This window comes from Camelus bactrianus, chromosome 19 (genome assembly GCF_048773025.1).
Source record: "Camelus bactrianus isolate YW-2024 breed Bactrian camel chromosome 19, ASM4877302v1, whole genome shotgun sequence".
Classification (NCBI taxonomy): domain Eukaryota; kingdom Metazoa; phylum Chordata; class Mammalia; order Artiodactyla; family Camelidae; genus Camelus; species Camelus bactrianus.
Window position 1 is genome coordinate 39,488,207 of NC_133557.1, and position 25,350 is coordinate 39,513,556.

The 25,350-nt window shown below is 41.3% G+C and overlaps 1 protein-coding gene across 3 annotated transcripts in view; it reads right to left on the minus strand.

The window, feature by feature from the left end:
* Window positions 1-25,350, minus strand: part of MACROD2 (mono-ADP ribosylhydrolase 2) — a 1,883,327-nt gene that overhangs the window by 146,232 nt on the left and 1,711,745 nt on the right. For all 3 annotated transcript variants that reach the window (XM_074347853.1, XM_074347852.1, XM_074347851.1), the window contains exons 10-11: window positions 8,172-8,213; window positions 964-1,047 (exon numbers count right to left, since the gene is read on the minus strand). In XM_074347853.1, the coding sequence (XP_074203954.1) occupies window positions 964-1,047; window positions 8,172-8,213 (126 nt within the window). The remainder of the gene's footprint in view (window positions 1-963; window positions 1,048-8,171; window positions 8,214-25,350) is intronic.

Below are 25,350 nucleotides of genomic sequence, written 5' to 3' on the forward strand. Positions count from 1 at the left end.
CCCCAGAGCCCAGCCATTCCCGCCCAGTGCCAGACTCCTGCCGTGTCCGGTCCTTGACAAGCGCTGAGGACTGAGGCTCTTCCCAGCTCACCTGCCTCCTCTCCTCTTCCCCTTTCACCTGCTGCCCCCGCCCCAGCTCCTCCGCCCGTTATCCTTCACAGGCTTTCACCCAGTATGTGCCCTGCACTTCTGCTTCGTCTTGGCGTGTCCTTCCCTAAAGACCCAAGCTGACACCGTCAGTAGCATCGTGCTCTCCATCTCCCAGGGCATGAAGTGCGGCTCCAAGCAAGAAAGTAGGTGACACAAATACACCCCCCTTTTAGAAGTTTATGCATACCCTTAGATTAGAGGCTCACATTTCAAAATACCTAAAAATAACATTTTAAATGAAAAATTTGCATGTCTTGTAAGCGTACTAGTGTTGTAAGTAAGAGAGAGCACCATTTCTTCATAAAACTGAGCCCAGTGGGGCCCACCCATGCAATGGATAACTGCAAAGACACACTGGTTTCTAGAAAGGGGAAGAGAACACTGAAGACAGGAAGCATTTCCATCACCCAAGGTTTGATTCTGGACTCAGAATGTGTTCATGAGGAAATCAGATGATACCAATAAGACAGGAAGACATGCACAGACCTGGACCGTCATCCTTACGTGACCTCAGGGCACCTAACTGGTAAGCACTACCCACAACTTCGCACTTTCCAAGAACAGAATGTACATCACATTGAGAAAGTAATTTTTCACATTTGATTATTACCTTCACAAATTAAACCTGAATCTGATTATTTTGTCCTCATATTCAGGGGACAGTAAACATATTCAGAAAGGATAAAGAATTGCCAGGTTACATTTGAACGCTTAGAAATACCTGAACGTGAGAGCCTAGATATAGTTTAAAAATTAAATAGACATTTCTTTTCATGGCATCATGTTTTTAAAGAAAGGAGGAACCAGACTTACCCTCATTAGAGTCTTTGGGGCATTCTGGCTTCTTGGCTTTGCTCTTCTTGTGGGGTGGAGAGAGGTCTTTTGGCTCTAGCCCCTCTGGAAAGATAAAGATTCAATACGTTCCTATTTAAATATTTACTAGTAGGGTTCAAAATTACGTTCACACTTTAAAGTTTTTGTTTTTGTTTTTTGTTTGTTTGTTTGTTTGTTTTAGTAAACCCACACATACAGTGAAGCTTAATTGCAGGTTTATCTGTCATCATGGCTGAGCTTAACTTTGGCAAAGACGTATGCTTCTCCAATGAACATGGACTTAACACCTAGAGCTTAAGCGGAAACATTTTTTTATCATTAATCATTCACACAAATGTGAAATCATAAGTGCTTTTTTTTTAAGTAAAAAATTCTCCATGAAACAACCATAAATTATTATTATTTTTCTCCAGGAGAGTTTAATTTAAAACTTCATAGATTAATTGACAGTTGTCATTGTGCAGTTTCGTCTTAGTCCTCAAAGTAGCTGCAACTTCCTCTTTTTGGGGGGCATTGGGTGGGAGATGTTTCAAATTAGCCTCCTTCTATTTAACAGATTTCCTTGGTAATCCAGCTTCTTAACAACTTCTACATTCCCCTGATTAAATTATTATGCTTCCCATTTTTCTCAGTGCCCTACTCCCCACCAATTCTATCCAAGGAGGCTAGTAATTTAAATTCCGAAGACAGTTTCAGGAAAAGTATCTCTGAAATTCATCCCATTGGAATACTGGACACTAGCTTATATCTCCAGTCCTGATCTCTGTGGAGTTCCAAGCTTCTGTCTTCAGTTGCCCACATGGCATCTTGTTTTGCATCTGGACTGATGTCTTCTGTTTGCCCCTGGAGACCCATGTTCCACCCTTCCCCTCCCCCAGTCCCCTGCACTGTGCTCTGGGAAACTGGTCTCTCTGGACTGCACCAACAAACTCCCCAGCTATCTGGCTTCCTATAGATTCAGCCAATGGGGAGCGCAGGGCATTTATTTCCCGGGCGACCAGTATCTTTCAGGGCTGACTGTCTCCCTCCATCTGAGGTCATGGCTCCTGTCGGGTGGCCTTCTCCTCATGGCCCTCTGTCTCCTGGGTCCTGTAACTACCACCTCCCCGTTGTCCTTTCAAGGCCGATATTTAACTGTGCCCCACTCTTCCCGGCCCTAATGACCTCCCTTTACTCAGCTCCCATCAGGCATTCAAACTTATGTAAACAATCCCATGAAGCATTTCAAACAACACAGCCAGAGCAACACTCTTGATGCCTGCAAACCTGTTCTCCCCACAGTATTCCGCATCTCAAGAGAGGGTGTTATTGTCTACTCAGAAACTTAAGCCAAAAAACGAGATATTATCCTTAATATTTCTCTTCAATTACTTTTCTAACAAAGCAGTCTCACCATGATAAGTCCCATTAGCTCTGCTCCAAAATATATCCCATATTCATCCTCTGTGCTCATTCTTTGCAATCATCATTCTAGTCCAAGCCAGCAGCATCTCTTACCTGGGTTACTACAACAACCCTTTTGAATTCTAACTTCTGGCTTTCTAATCTCCCCATAATCCATTCTCCATGTAGCAGCCAGAGTTATCTTTTAAACATAAACCAGATCATGTTGCTGCCTGTTTAAAACCCATTGCTCTTAGAATAAGATCTAAATCCAGCTCCGTGGCTCAGGACATGTTACTTGAGCTCCACCTACCATACCAGCCTCATCTCCCACATGCTCCTTGGCTTTAGCTTTGTTAGCTCCCTTTAGTCATTTCCTCAGTTTGTTCTATACTGGTTCCTGCCTCAGGACCTTTGCACCTGCTCCTCTTATTTTCCTCTGACACACACACTCATATGTCCACCTCCTTCTCATTTTTTAATCTCAGATCAAATTCAGCCCCTAAAAAAGGCCTTCCCTGACTACTTAATCTGAAGGGATCCTGCAAGGAAAATCTCTCTCAAACCCATCACCTGGTGTATCTGAAGCTATCTTGTCCCCTTGTTTCTGTCTTTATTGTATGTCTCCCTCCTCAACCACCCCCTACCCTGAGAATGTAAGTTCCAGGAGAAAAGGGCGCCCGTCTTTTCCAATCTCTCTTGGGTCACTGGTGTCTCGCATTGCCTTGAGAATTTCATTCTAAATTCTATTTCCCCTTCACCCAGGCCTTTCTTTAAAGCCTCGCTATAATGGGGTTAGTGTCTAATTCTCAGTCTCTTAGCAGCTGTTACCTATGCCAGGATTCTATATCTACACTACAGAGTTACAGTGACTCATTTTTCTTTCCCCATTTATTATAAAAGGAACAGAACAAAACAAATGCATTTGATAGATGTGCTATTAAAAACTCTGGCATTATGGACTATAAAGGTTTTTGGGTGCTAGGTTAGCCTTTCTGTGATTGCAACTCAGTCACATCTAAGGTCGTTACCACGACCGGGGTGAAAAATGTTGCCAACGACTACATTAGCAACTTTTCCAAATTTCTGTCACAGGTGTGAGATGGATGTTGACCCTTCGGAATGGGTTCAGCAAAAACAGAAACGAGCTGCTTGGAACAGCCCACTAAGCACAGATGCTGGGCTCAAAGGGATTTGTAAAATGATCAGAGCGACACTTGCTGTACCTCTGGGAGAAGATTCTAACGCTTCCAGTCCTGGCACGCAACGTCTATGCCTGGGACCGAGAGGCGCATTCCCAATGCTGGGAGTGCGACTCCAAGCCAGCATTCCCTGAAAGTGAGCTTTTGAGCACTAAATACTTAATTCTTGATTTTCCACCTAAATAGAAATTCTTGGGGAGTGGGAAAGATTTAAAAAGACATTTACTTGCCGACATTTTTGAGCTATTCACATACCCCAAAAGAGCTAGTGCTGTGTTTCTGAGGAAGTTGCAGGGCGCTCCTGGGGTGGCCAGTGGGCATTTGCACACGTTAGGTGTGAGCAGTTGTCTGTGATACCGTATAGGATCGCTTTATGATGCCCATTGGGACGCTCAGTTGAAAGCCACAGGTACATAGGGCCTCTGTGCCCATATTTCTGCTTGTGGTTCAGCCGGGGACAATTTTCCCTCTGAGCCTGGGGAAGCTGGAGGAACAGTCCTCAAAAGCACCCCAGGCTTCTCCTTGACAGTGTATCACAGTGTCTGTGTTGCCTCTGTTCCTGGCAGAGGCTGCAACGCTGGAGTTTTGCCCAGAGCATGGCTTTGCCCGCTGAGGAACTCAGCTGTGATCCTGACTGGCCACAAAGGCGGCTGGTTTTCTGTCCCTGGAGCTTGGGCTGGGGTCCATTTCAAGAGTGCCTGGTCTTGGAAATGGAAGGCCATGGGGAAACATTGACTATGCTAGGATTAAGAAAAAGAATTAAAGGACTTAAAAAGGATCGTAGGAATTTAGGCCAGTCGGTTTCTACTACCTCCAGGGGGCAGAGCGTCTCCTTGAGAATGACCTTGTCTGATACCATCTGATACACTCCTGCCTCCCCTGACTATCTGAGTCTGGAGACCAGAGCACAGGAGTTAAGAATATGAGCTTTGTAGGGTTAGACCTACACACCTGGATTCCGTCTCTGCCATATAAGCAGGGAACTAATCCCCCTTAAGCCTTGGATAACACCAGTCCCTGCTTTTTAGAGTTGCTGCGTGTCTTAAGATTGAGTTCATGTATGTTGAGTGATCGGCACAAAGTGCATGCTCATTTAAAACCTGGCTCAGCAGAGGTGTGCTGGGGGTACTGGGGACAGCTTGCACCAGCTGACTGTTCCTCTCTCTCCTCAACTCGTATGTTTGCTGGCCTCATGTTTGGTAGCTTGAACATGGTAGGTGTATTTATACCAAAGAAATCTGCAAACTCTTTAAATTTGCCCCCTCCCATCCCGCCCAGAGGGTACATTTCCTAGCATCTCCCTGGTATCTGATGTTCAAATTATTATTTATCAGCATTTGTTGGCTGGCTGATTCAACTAAACATCACTTCACTAGTGTCCACTGTATTCTTAAAAATCCCTCCAGCATTTCTACTTGCATGAGGACAAGACGTGATGTGGGGCAGAGGGCAGGCTGGCAGTGAATGGTCTTAGGAGGCTGAATCAGACTCTCAGGGACAAGCACACTGGAGTGAGGGACTCTGTGGAAGGCAGCCGGCTCACCAATACTCGGCAAGACCAGCTGGCCCTCCACGGACCCGTCGGGCACAAAACCCACGGTGATTTCAGCACTGAGCTCTCAGGGGATGGGGGGCAGCTGTCCTGCTTGAGGGGCTCAGCGCCTCTGGGCCCCTGAGGGTGATGTGACTCAGCGCCTTTGGGCCCCTGAGGGTCATGTGAGCAGCGGCAGCCGCCTGCTGGAGACAAATCTCCAGGATGCTTGGCGGGACTGAAATCAGAAATGATGATCAAATTAAGGCCCCCAAAGCTCAAATGCCAACTCCAACCTTGTGGGTTCTGCATTGGCATTAATAACGATTTCCCGGAAATCCCTCAGTGGTTCGGGGAGCTAGCTGCATCTCATTAAGAAGTCAACTCCCTTTGCCTAGAAATGTGTACTTATGTCACTTTAGGCAAACGATCCTTAGCAAGATAGGTGCCTGGAACTCTCTGGCTGAAAGGGCACTCCTCCCCGTGGCTGAAGGACACGCCAAGGATACTCATGTGAGCAGGATGCATGCAAAGTGCAAGCATTAATATTAAATTCCTGGAATTTCATCTAAGACAGGGTGACCACTTCAAGTCTTTTTTCAACATCTAGTTCTTTCAAATAATAAGATACCCTATGCGTGAGTTTAGCAATTTATATTTTAATTGAAATTTTGCCCTGGGCTTTATGTTTTATAAGAAGGAAGCAGAGTCCTTGTCTCCTGCTGAATTTTCTCAAAAAAAGACACTGAGACAAAGGTTTGAGTGCAAGTACTTAATTTGACAGATAATCCCGGGAAGCACCAAGGGGGAGCAGGGAAGTGAGACAGGAAAAGGGAGGGCAAGCACCACTTAGTGTGTTAATGAGAAAGTTCTGCCTCGGACAATCAGGGCTCAGCCCTACTGGGGGCCTCCGGGTGAGGGCACAAAATCCTGCAATCCCGCGCCACACAATGCCAGGGAGCACCTGAAATCTGAGTGTGAAATACACACAAATTTTAAACACTCAGTGTGGAAAAAAGAAGAGGGTAAAATATCTAATATAATTTTTATATTGATTATATGTTGAAATGCTGATATTTTTGAGATATTATGTTACATAAAATATGAAGTTATTTTCACTTGTTTCTTTTTACCTTTTTCAGTGTGACGACTCAAAAATCTGAAATTACACGTGAAGCTCACGTTTGAGGCTCACGTTTTATTTCCACTGGGCGTCACTGGACTAGAACATGCCTGAGATGTGCCCTGAATGCGTGTTGATCAATAAACCCTTGGCCCGCCTCGGCAGAGGGCTGCTCCGGAGAAATTAACTTCCCTGGTATTTTGAGTTTCTTTTCATCAACAGAGAAAAGCACTCAGCTGAGAGTCACCAGAACATTCCTTAGACAGCTGTTGGTATTGTGAAACAGCAGTGAGGCCAGGGGGACGAGGCAGGGAACCAACAGCTGTGGCATCGTGCCCCCTCCACCTCCTGCACCCCTGCCCCTGACTTTCAGACCCTCCCTCTGCTTGTCATGGCCTCTGAATCCATGGCCCTGGGGAGACCACAGGAACAAAATCAGACAAGCTCAGACCAGACAAGAGTGGGAAGAAGCTACGATCATTGTTCCAGTGAACTGCAATGAAGGAAAGGAGTGTGCATTACTCCTCCATCAAGAGAGTGGGAGGTCAGGCGAGGGAGAGAGATTTAACTTTACAAGGAGAAGGATGCTCTTAACTAACCCTTGCCCGAGGAGATTGTTTGCCTCATAATTGAAAGAGCTCCCTGTTCAGGGAGCTGCTCAGACCCAGGTTGGTAGTGATTCGTAGGGAGTTTTGGCGGCAAACGGGTGACACAAAATTAGCGCCTCCCTCTACGATACCTAGTCCAATTTTGAAAACGGGCTCCATTTCATTCCTAGGACAGGAAGGCTGCTGAAAAGAGGAACATGGAGCTCTCATCCCATAGAATTAAGTCCTAAACCTTCTAGTATCTGTTACATATGTTGAGTGAAAAAGGCAATCATCGATCGAGTGTTTACTATGTCAGATGTGGTGTCTCATTTCATCCCCCCAGTAAGACTGTATGTAAGTGTTGTTGCCCCCAGAGGTGTGAGCTGAGGCTTATAGAGAAAACTGTCACCCAAGGTCGTTAAATGGAGGAGCCAGGATTGAATCCAGGCCTGCTGATCCATCGTTCATTATCAAGCTCATATTGGGCGGCGACCTCAGGCCAGAGCCGACGCTTTTAACCACCAGAGTCCCCTTGTCAGACACTGGTCTTTCTTGAGGACTAAGCATGCATCTTCCTTTCTGATAATGAGAGCAATATATCATTATCTACAAAATGCATTTTCCAAAGGCCATCTCGGCAGTGTTTCAGGCCCTACGCGCTGCGCAGAACCTCAGGGTTCCCCATCGGGAAACAGTCTACTCGCTCTTCCTCTGAGCCTGGCTAGGCGTGTGAATGACTGCTCCAGAGAAAAGAGCTCGGTGGAAGGAATCCCATGGGATTCCTGAAGACAGGTCTTAAAACGGGTGTCAGATTAGTTCACTCACGTCATCTAGGGAAACCACTTTGGAACCTGGCCGCTGGGAGGAAGCCCAGGTCACACAAGGAGGCCGTGCAAAGGTGTTTCAGAAAACTGCCCCAGCTCAGGTCTCAGCCCGACGTGTGAGTGAACAAGTCCCCGGTGCTGAGTCTTTCCGGGGAGGCTCCAGATTTTGTGGAGCAGTGTTATCAAATCAGCCCTGCTGTGTTCCGTCCTGACCCACAGAACAGATCAACATAATAAATAGATGTTTTAGCCACTCAGTCCTGGGGATGATTTGCTACACACCTCTGTTAATTACAACATCATGTTCCACTTTCACCTTAGCTGTCAGGAAGCTCAAAGTCAAATTTAATGTTTAAATATAGTGACTGTGTTAGCTGTGGGAAAGCACAGCACAACCACTTCCTTATTCTATGAACGTGAGTGTACATTTCTATTTTACTAGCCTTATTTTGTCTTTTTAAAAAATGTGACATGTACACAAACAGCAAAATGATCCTTGCCTATCCTCTAAGAATAAAATCATAAATTTAATACCTGAATCTTCCTTCATGTCCACGTCTTCTTCTTCATTATCATCTATTGAAAAATTGAAAAGACAAAGAAAAACTCGTATAAAAGTTAGAAACACCAGAATTCTCCTGTTTGACTAATAAAAAAAAAAAAGAAAAGAAAAAAAACTCAGTAGAAAAGGGAGTGTTAAATCACGTGTTTCTAAGTCTTATATTATCGTGCTAAATTAGGAAGAAAGTGAATACATTAGAGCACAATGTAACATCTGGGGTTTACATTTCCCTTAAGAAATATTACATATTTATAACAAACTTTATATGCAATAATTTGTTTTACTTATGAAAGTTACATGTGGTCACTTTGGTTATTTCAATTCCTAAAAAAAATTAGAAGCACAGATTTTACATGCCACATTTCCTGCATTCATTAAAGGTGTCTACGCTCACGTCAGGCATCTGAGAAATGCGAGCATCCCCGTTTGGTGAGAGGCTGACACAATGTCTGGTCCCTGCCCTGCACCAGGAAAGCGCTTGTCTGCTTCACTTTCAACCATGTACTTTCCAGTTCCCCCACCAGGTGCCCTGTCCCATTAAGCCCCCTCATCTCACCTCCCAGTGTAAACCCCTTCAACTGGACACGGATGTGTGCTCCCTCTGCTCTCTGAACGGTGTATCTGCTTCCTTGAACTCTTACGTGTTATCACCTCTTCTCGTTAAATGTGCCGCACATCCAGGCAGTGCCAATTCCTGTCCGATTTCCGTGTTTCCTCCTCTAGTGACATGATCACAACCCAAATTCCAGCTCTCAGGGCCACCTGTCTTCCGGTTTCTTGCTTCCTGACTGCTCTCCTCTTCTTCCCACTCCTGACTCCAAGTCCTTTTCCATGTAGCTGCCAAAGCAATCTGAAAACACAGCCCTGATGTGGTTCCCAACCACTCAGTGGCTCTTCTCTGCCTAATGAGGAAAGTCTAGACTCTGCGGTGACACTCAAGGCCAATGACGTCTGGTTCCAGCCACTCTTCTCCGTTTCAGCACTCTTGTTCCACTCCTGCTACCGCCTACCTGCATGACAACACTTGACGCTTCCCTGTCTTCTAAGGTTTCCTTTAGGTTCCTCCACCTGCCTCAGTCCTGGAAGCAGCGCTTTTCCCCATCTCGATCCACATCCTTCCAGGCCAAGCTGAGGCACCTGCTCCACCCGAGCATGAATGAATAGTGTTCTCTTTGGTACCTTATGTTTACTGCTTTGTGAGTATCGACATTAAGGACCTCTGGGCTGAGATCTGCACTATGGTCCTCCACCTGCCCGTTTTCTAGGTGTGTGATCTTGGAGACTTACCTAATATTCCTGAGTTTCAGGTTTATCAGCTGTAAAGTGGGATAATAATAGCGCCTCCTACATAGAATTGTTATGAGGATTAAATGAGATAATACCACCTAAAGCACTAGGACAGCTAAATATTCACTATTATTACCATCAAACCCCACAGCCTCGTCACTTGTTAACCTATCTGTCACCATGGGCCCATCTCCAGATCGTAAATTCTTCAAAGATAAAGACCATGTCTTGTGTTCCTCTATATCCCCTAGCATCTAATGCAATTGAGTGTACACTAGAATCAATAAAAAAATTTCTCCTAAATTCAGTTTTTGATTTTTTAAATTTTTTACTTTTCTCTGATTTTTTATTAGCCAAATTGGAAAATTCTGTTACTTTCTGAGTATCTGCTACATATTAGGAAGCATGTTTCTAGAAGATAGTTTGTAAACAGTGAGGACTCAGTAAAGATTTGCAACTTCCTGGCCAAATTTATTCAATATGGCACTAAGTGTTAATTATTAATGAAGATTAGCAATATACTAGTAGAAATAGAAAATGCATTTAATTTGAGGTGTTAGAAAGGTTTTTTTTCTATTGAAGTTTAGTCAGTTTATAATGTTGTGTTAATTTCTGATGTACAGCAGCGATTCAGTTATATATATATATATATATATATATATATATATATATATACATTCCTTTTCATATTCTTTTCTATCATAGGCTATTAAAAGGTATTGAATATAGTTCCCTGTGCTATACAGTAGGACCTTGTTGTTTATAGATAGGTAATTCTTGATGAGTACAGTTAAGTTTTAAAGAAGTAAATTTTCTTCCATTCAGATTGTTAGAAACATTAGTGATTTTCTACATAATTTCTTTCTTTCCTCCTCCTTTCTATCAACACAATTCTAGGAGGAAGAATACCTATTTCTTAGAAATATGAATTTCTAACCAATTGATTTTCAAAATGCTTCACAGTAAACTTGTAACAGACTCTGTTGGAACTTAATATGTTTAAACAGAATTTTATTTTCCAGAACTCTCTAAAATATCTAGAACCATCTCTATGACAAAAGACTCTTTGGAATCTCAGAGCATGATGAAAAGAATCTCTACATCTTCTAGGGGAAAATAAAAGAAGTCAAAGATCTCTATGATTGTTCCCCATGTAGCCAGTTGTCCTTCTAACAAACGTGCATTGGTAGCCCACGGCATACAAGGCTTAGGGGAGATAAAAACCTTACCAATAGTAAGAAAACGAAGACACGCAGATGCAGTCAAGCATACATCAGAGATTAGGCAGTGCTGCTATGAAAGGTACAGAGGAAGCATAGATGCTCCCAGTCAGGGCTACTGGGGAAATGTGACATGAGAGCTGACATTTGAACTTCATGGACTGCACTGATGGCAGCAGCCCCAGAATGTTCCCAAGGTGTTGGAAGGTCAGACTTGAGGTGTTATTCATTCACTCATTCACTCATTTGTTCAAATAGAAGTTCAGAGTATATCCAGGATCTATATTCTGACTGCTTGGGTTCACTGTCAGGCCAGACTATTCACAGCTGTGCAAATTTGGGCAAATTATGTAAACCTACACTGCAGCCTCCTCACCCGGAAAATGGGGATGATTAAAGTACCATTCTTCTAGAGCTGGTAATACACACAAGGTGCTACACAGAGGGAACGCTCAGCCAGTGCTGGCTATTACTGTTATCATGTCATTATCATCACTGCTTTTACTCCTTAACCATCTATTGACCGACACCAAGTGCCAGAACGATGCAAGGCCCTGGAGACACAAGGTGACACTCCTTTCCCTCAAAGAGCTCCCGAACAAGTGCGTAGTGTGGGAAAGTAAAACAACCATGAGAGGAGGAAGTAACAGGTGTTCTGATGCAGGTGAGCAGAGGTTCCACTGGGAAATAGGCAAGAGGCAGCTAAGTCAGAGAAAAGAACTATGGATGGTTTCCAGAAGAGGTGAGGCTTAAGCGAAGTCCCAAAGGGTGAGCTGGAGTTAGCTACGGGGAAATAAAAGCTGCAGTACATTTCCAGAAGATGTGGGTGCCCTGCCTACACTTGTTGTTCCTTGACACTTGAGTGGTTTGCCAGCCTGACTTCCAGGTACCAGGCTCTCTGTACCTTTGCCTGGAGCCCATTAGAAATGTCACAGAATTAACTCCCCTCCTCCCCCACAGAAGACAGCCTTTCAGAAATGACAGGATTTGCATGTAAGCTCCCTTGCTTCTCAGGTGCGTAACCCAGAAGTATGCTCTACACTGTCTCCCGGAATCTCCCCAATCCCAGCCACGGGACAGCACCCCAGTACTTTAGTGGTGATGGACGTGAATCTTAACTTAACCATTACAGCCTCCTTTCCTTCTTGGTCTTGCTCCTGCACTCCCCTGCTGGGGTGTCCCAGTATCATCTCCCAAATAAACAACTTCCACTTGAATTTTTGTTTCAAGTGTGCTTCTGGGAGGACTCAAACTAAGACAAGGGTAATCACCCTCCCATGGAGGGAAAAGCAACTAAAAATGCCTGGATAGCAATAGTCAAGATGCTTTTAAGGCAATAAGCTAGCTCTGAATGGCTGAAGGGAGGAGGTACAGGAGGAACTATGGGTAAGGTGATCTGTTCTGGCTTGTTATTGAAGGATCTTCTGTGCTTCCTGCTGACTAGGATGGTTACTTTTATGTATCAGCGCCACGGAAACATGGAGTGCCCAGACATTTGCCAAATGTTATTCTGGGTGTGTCTGTGAGGATGTTTCTGGATGAAATTAACATGTGAATCTGTAGATGGGGTAAAGCAGATTGCTGTCTCTAATGGGGCAGACCTCATCCAATCTGTTTAAGGCTGACCCTCCCACGAGTAAGATGGAGCTCTTTCTGAGGGACAACCTTTGTGCTGGGACATTGAATCTTTTGTCCTTTTGAACTCAGACTGAAACATTGGCTCTTCCTGGGTCTCAAGACTGAAACTACACCATCAGCTCTCCCAGTTCTCAGACCTTCAGACTCCTCTTGGAACTGCACCGCCAGCTCTCCTGGGTCCCCAGCTTGCCAGCTGCAGATCTTGGGACTTGTCAGCCTCCATAACTGTGGAAACTAACTCCTCATAACAAATCTCTTTCCTTATACCTACTATTGGTTCTGCTTCTCTGGAGAATCTTGGTTAACACAGCAGGTTGATGCATTTAAACTTTATCCCCCAAATTAAACAATTTAAGCAGAGGAAGAGTACAACATCTTTTGAGTGATAATATTTTTTTATGAGATAAATTTACTAAAAAGAAAAAAACACCAAAAAATACATGCCTTAATATTTTGATATTTGTATTAAAATCATGCAGAGTATTTGGTCTGCAAAGCATCTAATGTGCTGTTACTTATTAATGAAATCCACTTTAGTTCAACATTATTTTATGTAATGTGTTCACTTGAATCATATTTATACAACAAATTTCTAGCAAAAATTTTTTTCTAACAAAGCAGCGACTAGAAACAATATATAAGAAAAGATGAAAGTCTATGGAGAAAAGGAGTCATGCCACTCAAAATCTGGAAGCAGTTAGGAGACTAAGGGAACATGGGCAGAGAGCTGCCCTTCTTAACAGTTCTTTGAGCATCATGCAGCTTTGTTAGAGGGCAAAAATAAACTAAATGGTTCTTAGCCAAAGTGATAACCATTTCACAATAGAGAGCAATCCATCAGCTGGTATTGTTCTGTGTGTTCAGAAATGCCAACTCCAGAAACCCCCTTCCCTTCCAAGGTCGGGACCACCCAGAGACTAAGGCTCCACTCCATCCTAAGGGGCCTCTCTGATGTCAGTTTCATGGTGGATACAATTTTTATTCACTACATCACTCTCTGTCAGGTTATCTAGTTGAATTCTGCACAAAAAATACAAACATGACTAAAGTTCGTATTTTGATCAAAAAACAAGGATGAAAAACAACCAGTTTCCCATGAATAAGCAGTTTTCAGTAACAGCTGGCTGTACACACTTCAGAAACCCCTTCCCAGGGAAGCATCTAAGCTACTTTAATGTCTATCACCCACACCTTCTTTTATGGGAGGCAGAGTTAATACGAAAGATTGCTGTCTTAAAGATACCTGTCTTTGGAGAAGGAGCGATTTCTCAGTAATAAATAGTCCCACACTTTGAAAAACAAAGTACACTAGGGGTTTTGCAATGGCTTGGGATTTATCTTATTCCTTTACCTCGTGTTCCCATAATTAATGCCGTCTTTGTGGGGGAAGTAAAAAGAATGAGAACAGACTGCAAAACCCCACAGTACCTCAGTCTGAAGTCTGGTCCCCGGGCCAGCAGCATCAGCAGCATTGGGCAACTTGTTAGAAAAGCAAATTCTCAGGTCCCGTGAAAGATCTACTGAATCAGAAGCTCTGGGGAAGGGACCCAGCTCCCTGTGTTTGAATAAGCCCTCCATGTGACACTCATGCAAGCTGATATTAAAAAGTACTATTTTGTGAGCTAGAGGGGAATCTTTCAAAACCAGGAGATGTCTTAAATCTTAGCTATGTTCTCCTAGGGCAGTCTACCCAGGCAATAGAAATAAAAGCAAAAATAAACAAATGGGACCTAATTAAACTTATAAGCTTTTGCACAGCAAAGGAAACCATAAGTAAAACAAAATGGGAGAAAATACAGAATGGGAGAAAATATTTGTAAATGATATGACTGACAAAGGTTTAATTTCCAGAATATATAAACAACTCACACAACTTAATAACAACAACAAAAAACACATAACCTAATCCAAAAATGGGCAGAAGATCTAAACAAGCAATTCTCCAATGAAGACATACAAATGGCCAATAGGCACATAAAAAATGCTCAATATTGCTAATTATCAGAGAAATGCAAATCAAAACTACAATGAGATATCACTTCATACCAGTCAGAATGGCCATCATTCAAAAGTCCACAAACAATAAATGCTGGAGAGGGTGTGGAGAAAAGGGAACTCTCCTACACTGCTGGGGGAATTGTAGTTTGGTGCAGCCATTATGGAAAACAGTATGGAGATTCCTCAAAAAATTAAAAATACACTTACTATATGATCTGGCAATCCCACTCCTGGGCATATATCTGGGGGGAACTCTAATTCAAAAAAATACATGCACCTCAGTGTTCACAGCAGCGCTATTTACAAAAGCCAAGACATGGAAGCAACTTAATGTCCATCAACAGAGGACTAGATAAAGAAGTTGTGGTATATTTATACAGTGGAATGCTACTTAGCCATAAAAAGGAATACAATAATGCCATTTGCAGGAACATGGATGGACCTGGAGATCATCTTTCTAAGCAAAGTAAGACAGAAAGAAAGAAAAATACCATATGATATCACTCATATGTGGAATCTGAAAAAAATAAAAGAAAAAAGAGGACACTAATGAACTCATCTACAAAACAGCAACAGACTCACAGACATAGTAAAAAATCTTATGGTTACCAAGGGGAAAGGGAGTGGGAAGGGATAAATTTGGGAGTTTGAGATTTGCAATTGTTAACCACCATATATAAAAATAGATAAAAAAACAAATTTCTTTTTTTATAGCACAGGGAACTATATTTAATATCTTATAATAATCTTTAATGAAAAAGTACATGAAAACTAATACATGTATGTATATGCATGACTGGGACATTGTGCTGTATACCAGAAACTGACACAATGTAACTGACTATATTTCAATAAAAAATAAATTTAAAAAAATAGGCGATGTCTCACTCTATATCCAAGTTGGATATACCCAACTTGGATGTCTAAGCAGCACTGAGTTGCTGGGATTAAGGAAGACTTATTCTCGTTTTTAGATGTATGGTTTCTCTATGCTTAAAATCACCCAGTTATCATATGGCTGGATAGCATGGTTATCATGGTCCGTGGCCAGGACCCTTAGAGTGGCTAAGGGACATGTTCATGTGTGCAGCCCAGCTCTAGCTTCAAAGAGGCCTCTGGGCTGCATGGAAAAAGGAGGAGTGGGTTACAAAGGAAAAAGTTACCGTTGTGGGCTATTAAGGCAGTCTCTGCACGCCCAAGGGGGGGATAAACCAAAACGACAGGCACTTGAAATAGATCATACAATATCCTTGTCAAAATTTCAGTGACTCCCACACAGACAGGCAAGTCTGTCAAGCAGAGCAATCACAGTGATCTTCTGGCTTTTATTTTGTGTGCTCCCAAGTCCTCTCTCTTTAGGCTTGATTTCATACCCCAGGCTTCTTCTGTATCCCTTATCTTTTCAATAATGCATTACCCAGGGCTTCTAGGAGCAATTTGCATTTGCAGAGAAAGGAAATATCATTAGCAAGAATAAAATGCTCTAAGCTTGTGGGGGTTTCCATGAAGTAGGGCAGATATTCGTATCCTCATGGCTTCTTGGGAAACTTGACAAATCAGAAATTCTAAGTGAAGAATGACTGATAAAGGGGAAGTCTTCACAGAGTGGGGCTCTTGCCATTAAGTTGAAAACCAGGACCCTCTGAACCTAACAAATTGCTAAGTCTATTTTCTGCAAGGTGGTTGAGAGGGCGAGGAGAAATTTAAAAAAAAAAAAGCCACACTTTTTTATTTTTCTTTCTTCTTTTTCCTCCCAACTGGTCCTTGGTCAAGAGGAACACTCAAGTCTCATTAATTTATAAATAAATCAGTAAAAGGCACTGCTTAGAAAACATCATGGTTCTGCTGCTTTTGGCTTGACCAACTAGGTGCATGATGGTACCTGCCAGTTATTGAGATCAGGGTTCATGGGGAGCAGATGGAATGGGGGAGATTTTGGATTTCGTTTTAGATGTGTTGAGTTGGAGACAGCTGGGGGATTCCCAGCCAGAAATGGCGGTGTGCAGTGAGGGTACCAGAGGGGACTGGCAGGAAGAGAAGTGGAGAACAGAGTGGTCAACAGGATAAAGGCTGCCAGTCTGGTAAGATAAAGGCTGCCAAGGGTCACGTGAAGTCATCATCAAATGTGCACTGGTTTCAGTAACCACACTCCACCCACCAAAGAGGTTTTGATAACCTCAGCAAGGGCAGTGGTGGTAGCAGGGCAGGGGTCGTTGCATGACTGCTAGAATTACAGAGTGAACAGCAAGGGAAGGAGACAGACAGCTCTTCAAAGACATGTGGCTGAGCGTAGACGTTAGGTCCGTACATAAAGTGGAATATAGGCTGGAGGATTTTCATCTACTCTATTGTTGACTTTTATGTTTATTCTGACTTCTGTGTTCTATTAGGAATTATTTCATTCATATACTATTCCTCTAAAGTTATTATTATTTTTTTTTTCCTGTTTGCCTCAATGTTTTCAACTGTAGAACAGAAACCAGTCTACCCAGGATGTTCGAAGGATCTTTCAAAAGCACTTTGTAGGGGTCTTTGTAAAGATGCCTCCAGCATCCTCCCTTCTCCCAGGAGCATTTTGTCTTATCTCTGTTTGATCAGAACTTCCTAATGAGATCAAACTCTGCTTCCTCAAGGCTTGTGCCCCCAGGTCTCTATTTGTTCTGCTGTTTATCAGCACTTGCCACACACCTGCCACATCCTCCCCTGCTTTTGAAGAGACAGATTGCTTTCTGTCTCTGCCTGCTGCTTGTTCCAGCATTCAGGTTGCTTGGTTACAGCAACACTTCACTGGATTTTCATTGAAGGCAAAATGTGTTTGTAGCTTTTGAGGCCCATCAAGTGGAAATGGTTAGCACCCATTTCCTAAGAAAGCAGTCAACTCATTTATGTCACATTATAGAGAGCATGTCTTGTGTAATTCTAAGCATCAATGTGATCCACACGTTAGAAGGGTACAAATGCACACAAAAGTGCCAAGTCCCTGTAAATATTCATAATTAAAGAAAATTGTGAATTTTTTCACTCTGTAGATTTTTCTATACACTAAATGTGCCATTTGAAAAAAAAACTGTACAGTTCAGAGTGGGTAAACAGTTTTTCTTGTTTCTTTTACTTAGTCAATGACAACTGATGGATTAGTTTACTGCTGCTTCTGCCACACATTTCTACACACTTAGTGGCTTAAAACAACACAACTGTATAACCTTACAGCTCTGTAGGTCAGAAGCCCCATGTGGATGTAACTGGGTTAAAATCAAGATGCTGGCCGGGCTGCATTCCTTTCTGGATGCCCAGGGGAGATCTGATTCTTTAACTTTCTAGCCGCTGGAGGCCACCCACATTCCTTAGCTTGTGGCCCCCTCTTTCCATCTTCAAAGCCAGCAATGTTGCATCTCTGAACATTCTCCCACAGGCATGTCTCCCTGACTCTCTTCTTCTGCCTGCCTCCCTCTTCCAGTTTTTAAGGACTTTTGTGATTCCATTGGCCGGCTCCGATAATCCAGGATGTCATCCCTATTTTAAGATGAGCTCATCAGAAGCCTTAATTTCAGCTTATTTCCTCTTTGTGATGTAACATAACATGTTCTCAGATTCTGGAGTTTAAGGTATCTTTTGGGGGGTTTAAAGCATCTTTCGTCCTACCACACTTAGCAAATCAGAAAGTAAATTGCTTTGCATAGAAAGTGTCTGAGGAATAGATCTAAGAAATAAAGTGATTTCCTACGGGATCAAGTACATAGGCTTAAAATCAAAGTCTTGAGTTTTTCATTTTTCAACTTCATTCTCTTGTATTAAAAAGAATTTCTTTTTTCTTTCTTTCTTTTTTTTAACTTTCATTCCTTTCTTCTTCCATCTCCACTCCCTTCATTCATTCTGTTCTTTATTTTTTTTCTTTTTTTACACTTTCTTTCATCTTTCTTTTGTCTTTATTTCTGCCTTTCCTCATTATTCTGGTTATAAAAGAATAATATCAAAAATGACAAATGACAAACTGGGGAACTATTTGCAATATACATTTGAAAGGATTAATGATTTTAATATACAAATAGTTCTTACATATCAATAAAAAATATAGTCAATAAAAATGTGTAAAGCATATGCTTAGCAATTTCACATAAGACATTTGGAGATACAACAAATAACTGAAAAAAGGGATTCACTATACTAGTAACAAAAGAAATGCACCCTGTTACCCATCAATTAGCTTATTTCATGTATAAAAATGATAGCATGAGAATAAATCCCTTTGGGAAGAGTAGGGGAAAAGTCAACATATATGCTACTCATGAGAATGCAAACTCAGTGCAATGGGCTGAATGTTTGTGTTCCCTTAATATGCGTATATTGAAATCCTAACCCTCAGTTTGAGGGGGTAGAGACCTGGGGAGGCAACTAGATTCCAAGGGTGGAGCTCTCATGAATGGGCTTAGTGCCCTTATAATAGGGGCCTCCAAGAGCTCTCTCTTTCTACCATGTGAGGATGCAATGAGAAAATGGGTGTCTGCAAAGCAGAAGTGCATCCTCACCAGAACCCAACCATGTGGTACCCCGATCTCTGAATTCCAGCCTCCAGAACTGTGAGAGATAAACGCCTGCTATTAATGAGACTCCTGTTTATGGTTCTCTGTTATACCACTAAGAACTGAGATGATCAGGCTGCTTAGTGTGAAGTGTCAGTGTTTATATTTTGACTCTGGGAATGGTGCCCCCTGCAGTTGTTCAGTACATGGTATTCACCCGCAGGGCTGCAAACACTGTGGTGGATCTGACAGTTACTATCAGAAGTGTCTTGATTTTGTATGCATTTTGAAAAACTAACACCTCCTTCTAGAATAGTATTGTTAAAAAATTGTGGATGTGTACCAATATTTACCTATAAAGATGTTTTCCTGTAAGTGTTGTTCATCAACAAACAGAGTATAATTCGCAATGATAATTTCGCAGTTCAAAAATTTGGTTTTGGGTAAACATTGGGTCCATTAAGATTATATTATGAAAGAATATATAATGACAAGCAAAACCGTTCCTGACTTGTGGTACGTGACACACAGCAGGTTATAAGACTGCATTTGTGGTTGTTTTCATTTTTCATTTTAAAAGACCTGAAGGATAAACAACAAAATCTAATTTATCTCTGAACTGCAGGATAAAAGATGGTTTGTATTTTCTTCTTTTGGATTCTGTCTTTTACTACAAAACTGTACTACCTTTATATAAGAATTTATACATATGTATTTATTTGGTTATATATATTTTTAAGAAGTTACATATATATTTTAAAAGATGGTCACAATAATTGAAATAACTCCTTTAAAATTATAATAAGAAATAAACATGCCTATTTTGAAATTTAAGATCCTTGGTCTAGACACCTTTCTGTATATTTACATTTTTATTCATTCTATTTGGAAAAGTTCCCTTACTGTGTTCGCACACAACAAAACTGGAGTGTGGAAAAGATCAAACAAAATGGACTAAGTCACGTGGTTCTAAGATGGTTGTAAGAGGAACATAAGTTATTTATTAGGATGACAAATCCAGGGGTTTTCCCCCTACAAAAAGGTGGTTTTGACTATGTACCAAACTCTTCATGAGTCACTGGTTATGTTTTCCAGATCTTCACCACCCTTGTCACCCACACTGTCTCCAAGTTTTGTCTTCTGATCATTGGGCTGACGTGGCAAGAGTGAAGCAGACCTTAGCAGATCATGGCACCTCGTGCTTCATTCGCATTTTTGGGAAGCTGGTGACTGGGGAGTGATACAAGGAGGCAGGAAAGAGGATGTGTGGGTTACTACAAAGAGATGGCATACGGCCTTTTCAGCAGAAAGCCTAGTTTCCAACCACCGTCTGCACTGTCAGGACTGCTGTGGGGGGAGCACTGCACAGCAGGAAGGATCTGAGGTCAGAGATACCCATGCTATGCGACGTTGGGCAATTTACTGAGTTTTCTGCAGCCTCTGTTCATTACCATCCTAATAAAAGCAGATGATGGACCTACTCTGCAGGGTTATGGTTGGGAGGCCAGTCTCTTAGTTAGAACTGAATTAATGCTTCTTAAATACAGGATCTATCAAGTTCCTCTCCCACTAAAAGGCTGACCTTTAGGCCCAGCTGCTTCCTAAGTGGTGACGAGTATCAGTACTTCCCAGTCAAGGACTTACAAGCTGGATACACGCATCCTACTTACCTCACAGACTCTCCCACCTCAACTGGCCTCCTTCCTCTGCGTCACTCACACAACATTCAGCATCACTTCTCTGCTCCTGCTCATGCTTGAAAGGTCGCTGCAAGTGCCACATTCTTCGTGAAACTTAAGCATCCTTGTCCTCATATGTGTTTGCCTCAGAATTCCTGGTACTCTGTCTGTCTCAGTTCAGTGCTGGATAATTTGCTGATGTTGTTTTCCAACTTTTCTGTGTAATGCTTGTCACTTCCGGCATCTTATAAGAACTGTATTTTAAATGCAGCAGTGATCAAAGCATTGGCCACATAGTAGGCATGTAATTACAATGATGGATGAGAAAAACTTTAAAAAAAATCAGTGAAAAGGGGGGATGAAGAAGAGGCAGGGTGAATGCAGTCATCCTGCAGTATCTGAGGGAAGTTGGCTCCAGGACCTCAAATCGATACCAAAATCCACAGACGCCAAAGTCCTTTATATAAAATGGTGCATTACTTGCATATAACCTAGGCACGTCCTCCAATAGACTTAATCATCCTTAAGTTATCATCCTTAAGTTACCAATAATACCTAGGACAATGTAAATGCTATATAAATGGTTGCCAGTGCACAGTGAATTCAAGTTTTACTTTTAGGGATTTTCTGAATTTTTTTTCATATTTTCAATCCATGATTGGTTGACTCTACAGATGTGGAATGCATGGATGTGAAGGACTGGCTGCACTTTCTCTTGTTAGCTTTTGAAGAACAGATTCAGGTAAAAGGTTTTAAAAAAAAATCATGTCCGTTTTTCAGAGGATATAATTTTAGAAAAATATTTCTGGAGAAATATTCTTTCCTTATGATGAAACGTGAAAAATATATGAAAAGAAAGGCTATACCTTCATCCAGCTATGTTAACAATACTTACAACATCTGGGGGAAAAAAAGACTTTTCACCTGAGGTTTTGGTGAAACAGTATTTGAACTTAAGATCATCGCAGTTTTTAATTTACTTTAATAAACACTATATATTTAGAAATTTTCCTGATTATGGAAGTACAACAGAATATCATAAATGGTTTCTGTTCTCCACAAACTTTATCTTTTCATTGGTGAGACAAGACAGAGGTCAAAAAAGAAATCATAATATAAAAAGCAAGCTGGAGCTTCCTTGCAAGAGTGTATATAATTTAGACAGAAATAAATGACAGAAATTCATGGTCAGGAAAATTAATGAACAATCTATTTGTATCAATACAATTTAATTCATGTTTGGAAGACCATAAGGAGGTCAAAATAACTGAAACCTGACTGAGAAGATTCTTGATTTGTTTTGTTTAGAAAATAATAAGCCTATATTAAAAGATAAGACAATTCTCCCCAAAATCTATAGTTTGGATTTTCTTTATGGTCAGTTATGCCTAAGAAGGGAAAAAAAAAGCACAAAACCTAAATATGTCTGCAAATGCAAATAAAATAAATTAATAACATATCCATCAATATTTGAACAAAACTTATGCAGTTTAGCCAGCCACTGTGATCTGTTTAAATATTTAACAGGTTGCCAAGGTAGAATTCTCAAACTTGTCTCATGTTTTGACTTTTTCATTCAAATGGTTGTGTTATGTACAACAAATAAAATCTATATTTAAGGTCAAAAAGCATCTCTAGTAAGGTCTATAATTTATAAACTTATTTATAACTCCTATATGCATTCATTTTGTCTAAAACTAATTTAACACTTGTCATACATGTGTTTCTATATGTGTGTACCATTTCCCAAGCTCATTTCTAGGGCACTGAATAGTTTTGCAACTGAATAAAATTTATCATTTTACATTATACTTGAGAAGTGACCCCCAAATATTAGCAGTTGGAATGGCTCATGATTTTGCAGTACCTATCAAGAACAGAGAAAAAAAATCACCCTCTTTTCTATGAGGTTTTCTCAAATAGTTTTTGAGTCACACTTGTAAACACTAAGGAAACTTTCTGTCTAAAGCAAATCTTCCTCTGAGAGACAAGTGGCAGGTTTGAGATGAGCATATCTTCCTGAAGTCATTTTCCTCTTAGCGGCTTTCTCAGCTAGCTACTATTTGATACACATATTTTAATCATATTAATAAGCCTACATTACTATTGTATATAATATATATTTTATATATATATAAAAAATAATGCATGAGCCTACATTACTATTGTATATAAGCTATCTAAATTTCCTACCTGGGAAAAAATATGACAAATCTAATTGCTTTCAGGGTCAAAACATAAAGAGAATATGGATAATTTTTTTAGTCATAATTGTTTCCATTGTGAATGAGTCAGTTTAGCTTGGATACCAGCAGGAGATTGAAGCTTTCTAATATCGAATATATTTGTAAGATTACAAGGTAATTTTATCAACCAATGGTTAATAAACCAATGGTCACTAGACCAATGGTCAGTGATAAAAGTGAAAACTTTTAGACAAAGTAATAAACTTTGCTTGAAATACGTAGAGAGAATAATTGATGAATTCATTCTTCCTGGCTCTGTATATAGCCTTCACCACCACACTTAATCATTAGACATATAAAACCAAAATAACATTTAATCACATTTTCTGAGACTATTACACTAGATTTCCTGGGTAACAGTAGATGAATGATACCAGGAGTGGGTTCAGGCTGGGACAACCAGGCAGTTGGTGGGCAACAGAAGTCAACACATAGACATCTGCGGGTACAGAGTGAATGAGGCGAGGGCAAACTCAGAAGTCTAGACCAGGGGAGGGTCATGAGTCAGGGAAGCCAGAGGTCAGGCTGACAGCATGCATTTCAAATCCAGCTAGACAGATAAGCTTGAGTAAGACATCCACAGGCAGAGATAAACCCAATCCAAAGGCAAAGTTTGCCTATGGGAAGAGAGAGATGGTTACGGAAGAACAGAGTTTCTCGACTTCTGCACTGTTGACGTCTGTGGCTGGACAGCTCTTTACCGTGCAAGGCTGCCCTGTGCATCACGGGATAATTAGCCCCACCCCTGGCATCTGGGGAGATGCCAGGAGCCCCTCCCTTCCTCCAGTTGTGAAAAACGAAAATGTCTCAAAATGTTCTCTGAAGGGCAAATTCACCCCTAACTGAGAAGCCCTGCAGTAAACAAATGTGGGCTTTCCCTGAAGTGGGGGAGGGAGGCGGTTTCACCATGATCTCTCTCAGGTTTCCAATGTCAGGATTCTTTGATATAGTTTCAAAACTAAATTTGACATTGTTCTTATGAGGAAAGTTAAAATCCCTTAATTCTCTATTAGAACTTAGATTCTGATAAAAATATAGACTTCCATATTTGAGACCAGAAATTGTGTGTTTTTTTTAACATGAGGTGAAAATAACACAAAATAAATCCTACGCACTGAAAAATACAAAACTCTTATGTAAAGAATAAAGAGATTTCTGAGTTGAATCATACAAATATTATTTGCTGTAGGCTATGCAATGATGCACTGTAACTATAAATTATTTGCAACCAAACTGTATGGTAATTCCATAAAGCTGCCACAGCAGACTTCCAAATAATTCATCTGGAAAGGAGAAGTTATATGTGCTTCACCCACAGAAAGATAAAAAAACTGTTGAAAAAAATTGTTGCTGGTTTCTTTCCTCTGAAGTTCCTACTTCATTACTATGATGGACCCTGTTATGGGCTAAGTGTGTCCCCGCCCAAATTCAATATGTTGAAGCCCTAACCCTCAGTCCCTCAGAACGTGACTATTTGGAGACAGGGTTTTAAAGAAGTAATTAAGTTAAGGTGGGATCGTTGCGGTGGATCCTGACCCAGTATGACTAGTGCCCTTGCAAGAGGAGGAGATCGAGACAAGGAGGCATACTGAGGGAAGACCACGCTGAGACACAGGGTGAAGATGGTCATCTCCAAGCCAAGGACAGAGGCCTCAGGATGAACCAACCCTGTGTACACCTTGATTCTGAACTTCTAGCCTCCAGAATTGTGAGAAGGTAAACTTCAGTTGTCTGAGCCATCCAGTCTATGGCACTTGGTTATGTCAGCCTTGGGTTACTTCTACAGGCACTTTTCTGTCTTCTCCCATGGTCCTTTTGGCTTCCTGGTGACCCTGACCTGCAGATAATAGCACCGCACCACCGGGATGATTTGGACAGAATTTGATTCTGAGGTCTCTGATGAAGTACCAATTTGACTCATCTTAGAAAATGTTTCATGATGAAATTTACAGATACGAAAAGAAAGAGAAGCATGGCAGCTTTGAAAAGTGATGGACATCAGGTGGAAACTAGGAAGACTTCGTCAATGCTCCAAATGCATCCTAGAATTTGACCCCAGCCTTCTCTGAAGATGCTCTCACCACCTGTGCAATGACGATACCATCCTCAATTTTAAAACATAGCCCTGTTGTCTCCTAACCATCTGCTTCACTTTTCTAAAGTGTGCATCATTTTCCATACTGAAGAAGTAAGGTTGATGTGGTGCCAACTTTCGTAGAGTCATTGTGAAGATGAACTGGTTTAGCCCATGTATCTGATGGCTAATAGAAGGAATCCGTGAGTGTCAGCTATGATTTCCATTAGTAATATTAGGTAATAGTTACTATGCATGCATATTATATTATGTATTATATTACATATGTTATTATTATGATCATTTCTGGTCTTTTATTGTTTTCTCACACATTCGGTCTTAGATTCTCAATTATGAAATTTACAGACATGGGATTAAAGTACCCCAAAACACAGAAATTTGGTTTAATATAAAAATAACTGTTTTTTCTAAACTACAATCATTATTGCATTGGGAAGAGTTAAGAAGACTAGTTAGAGATACTCTGCA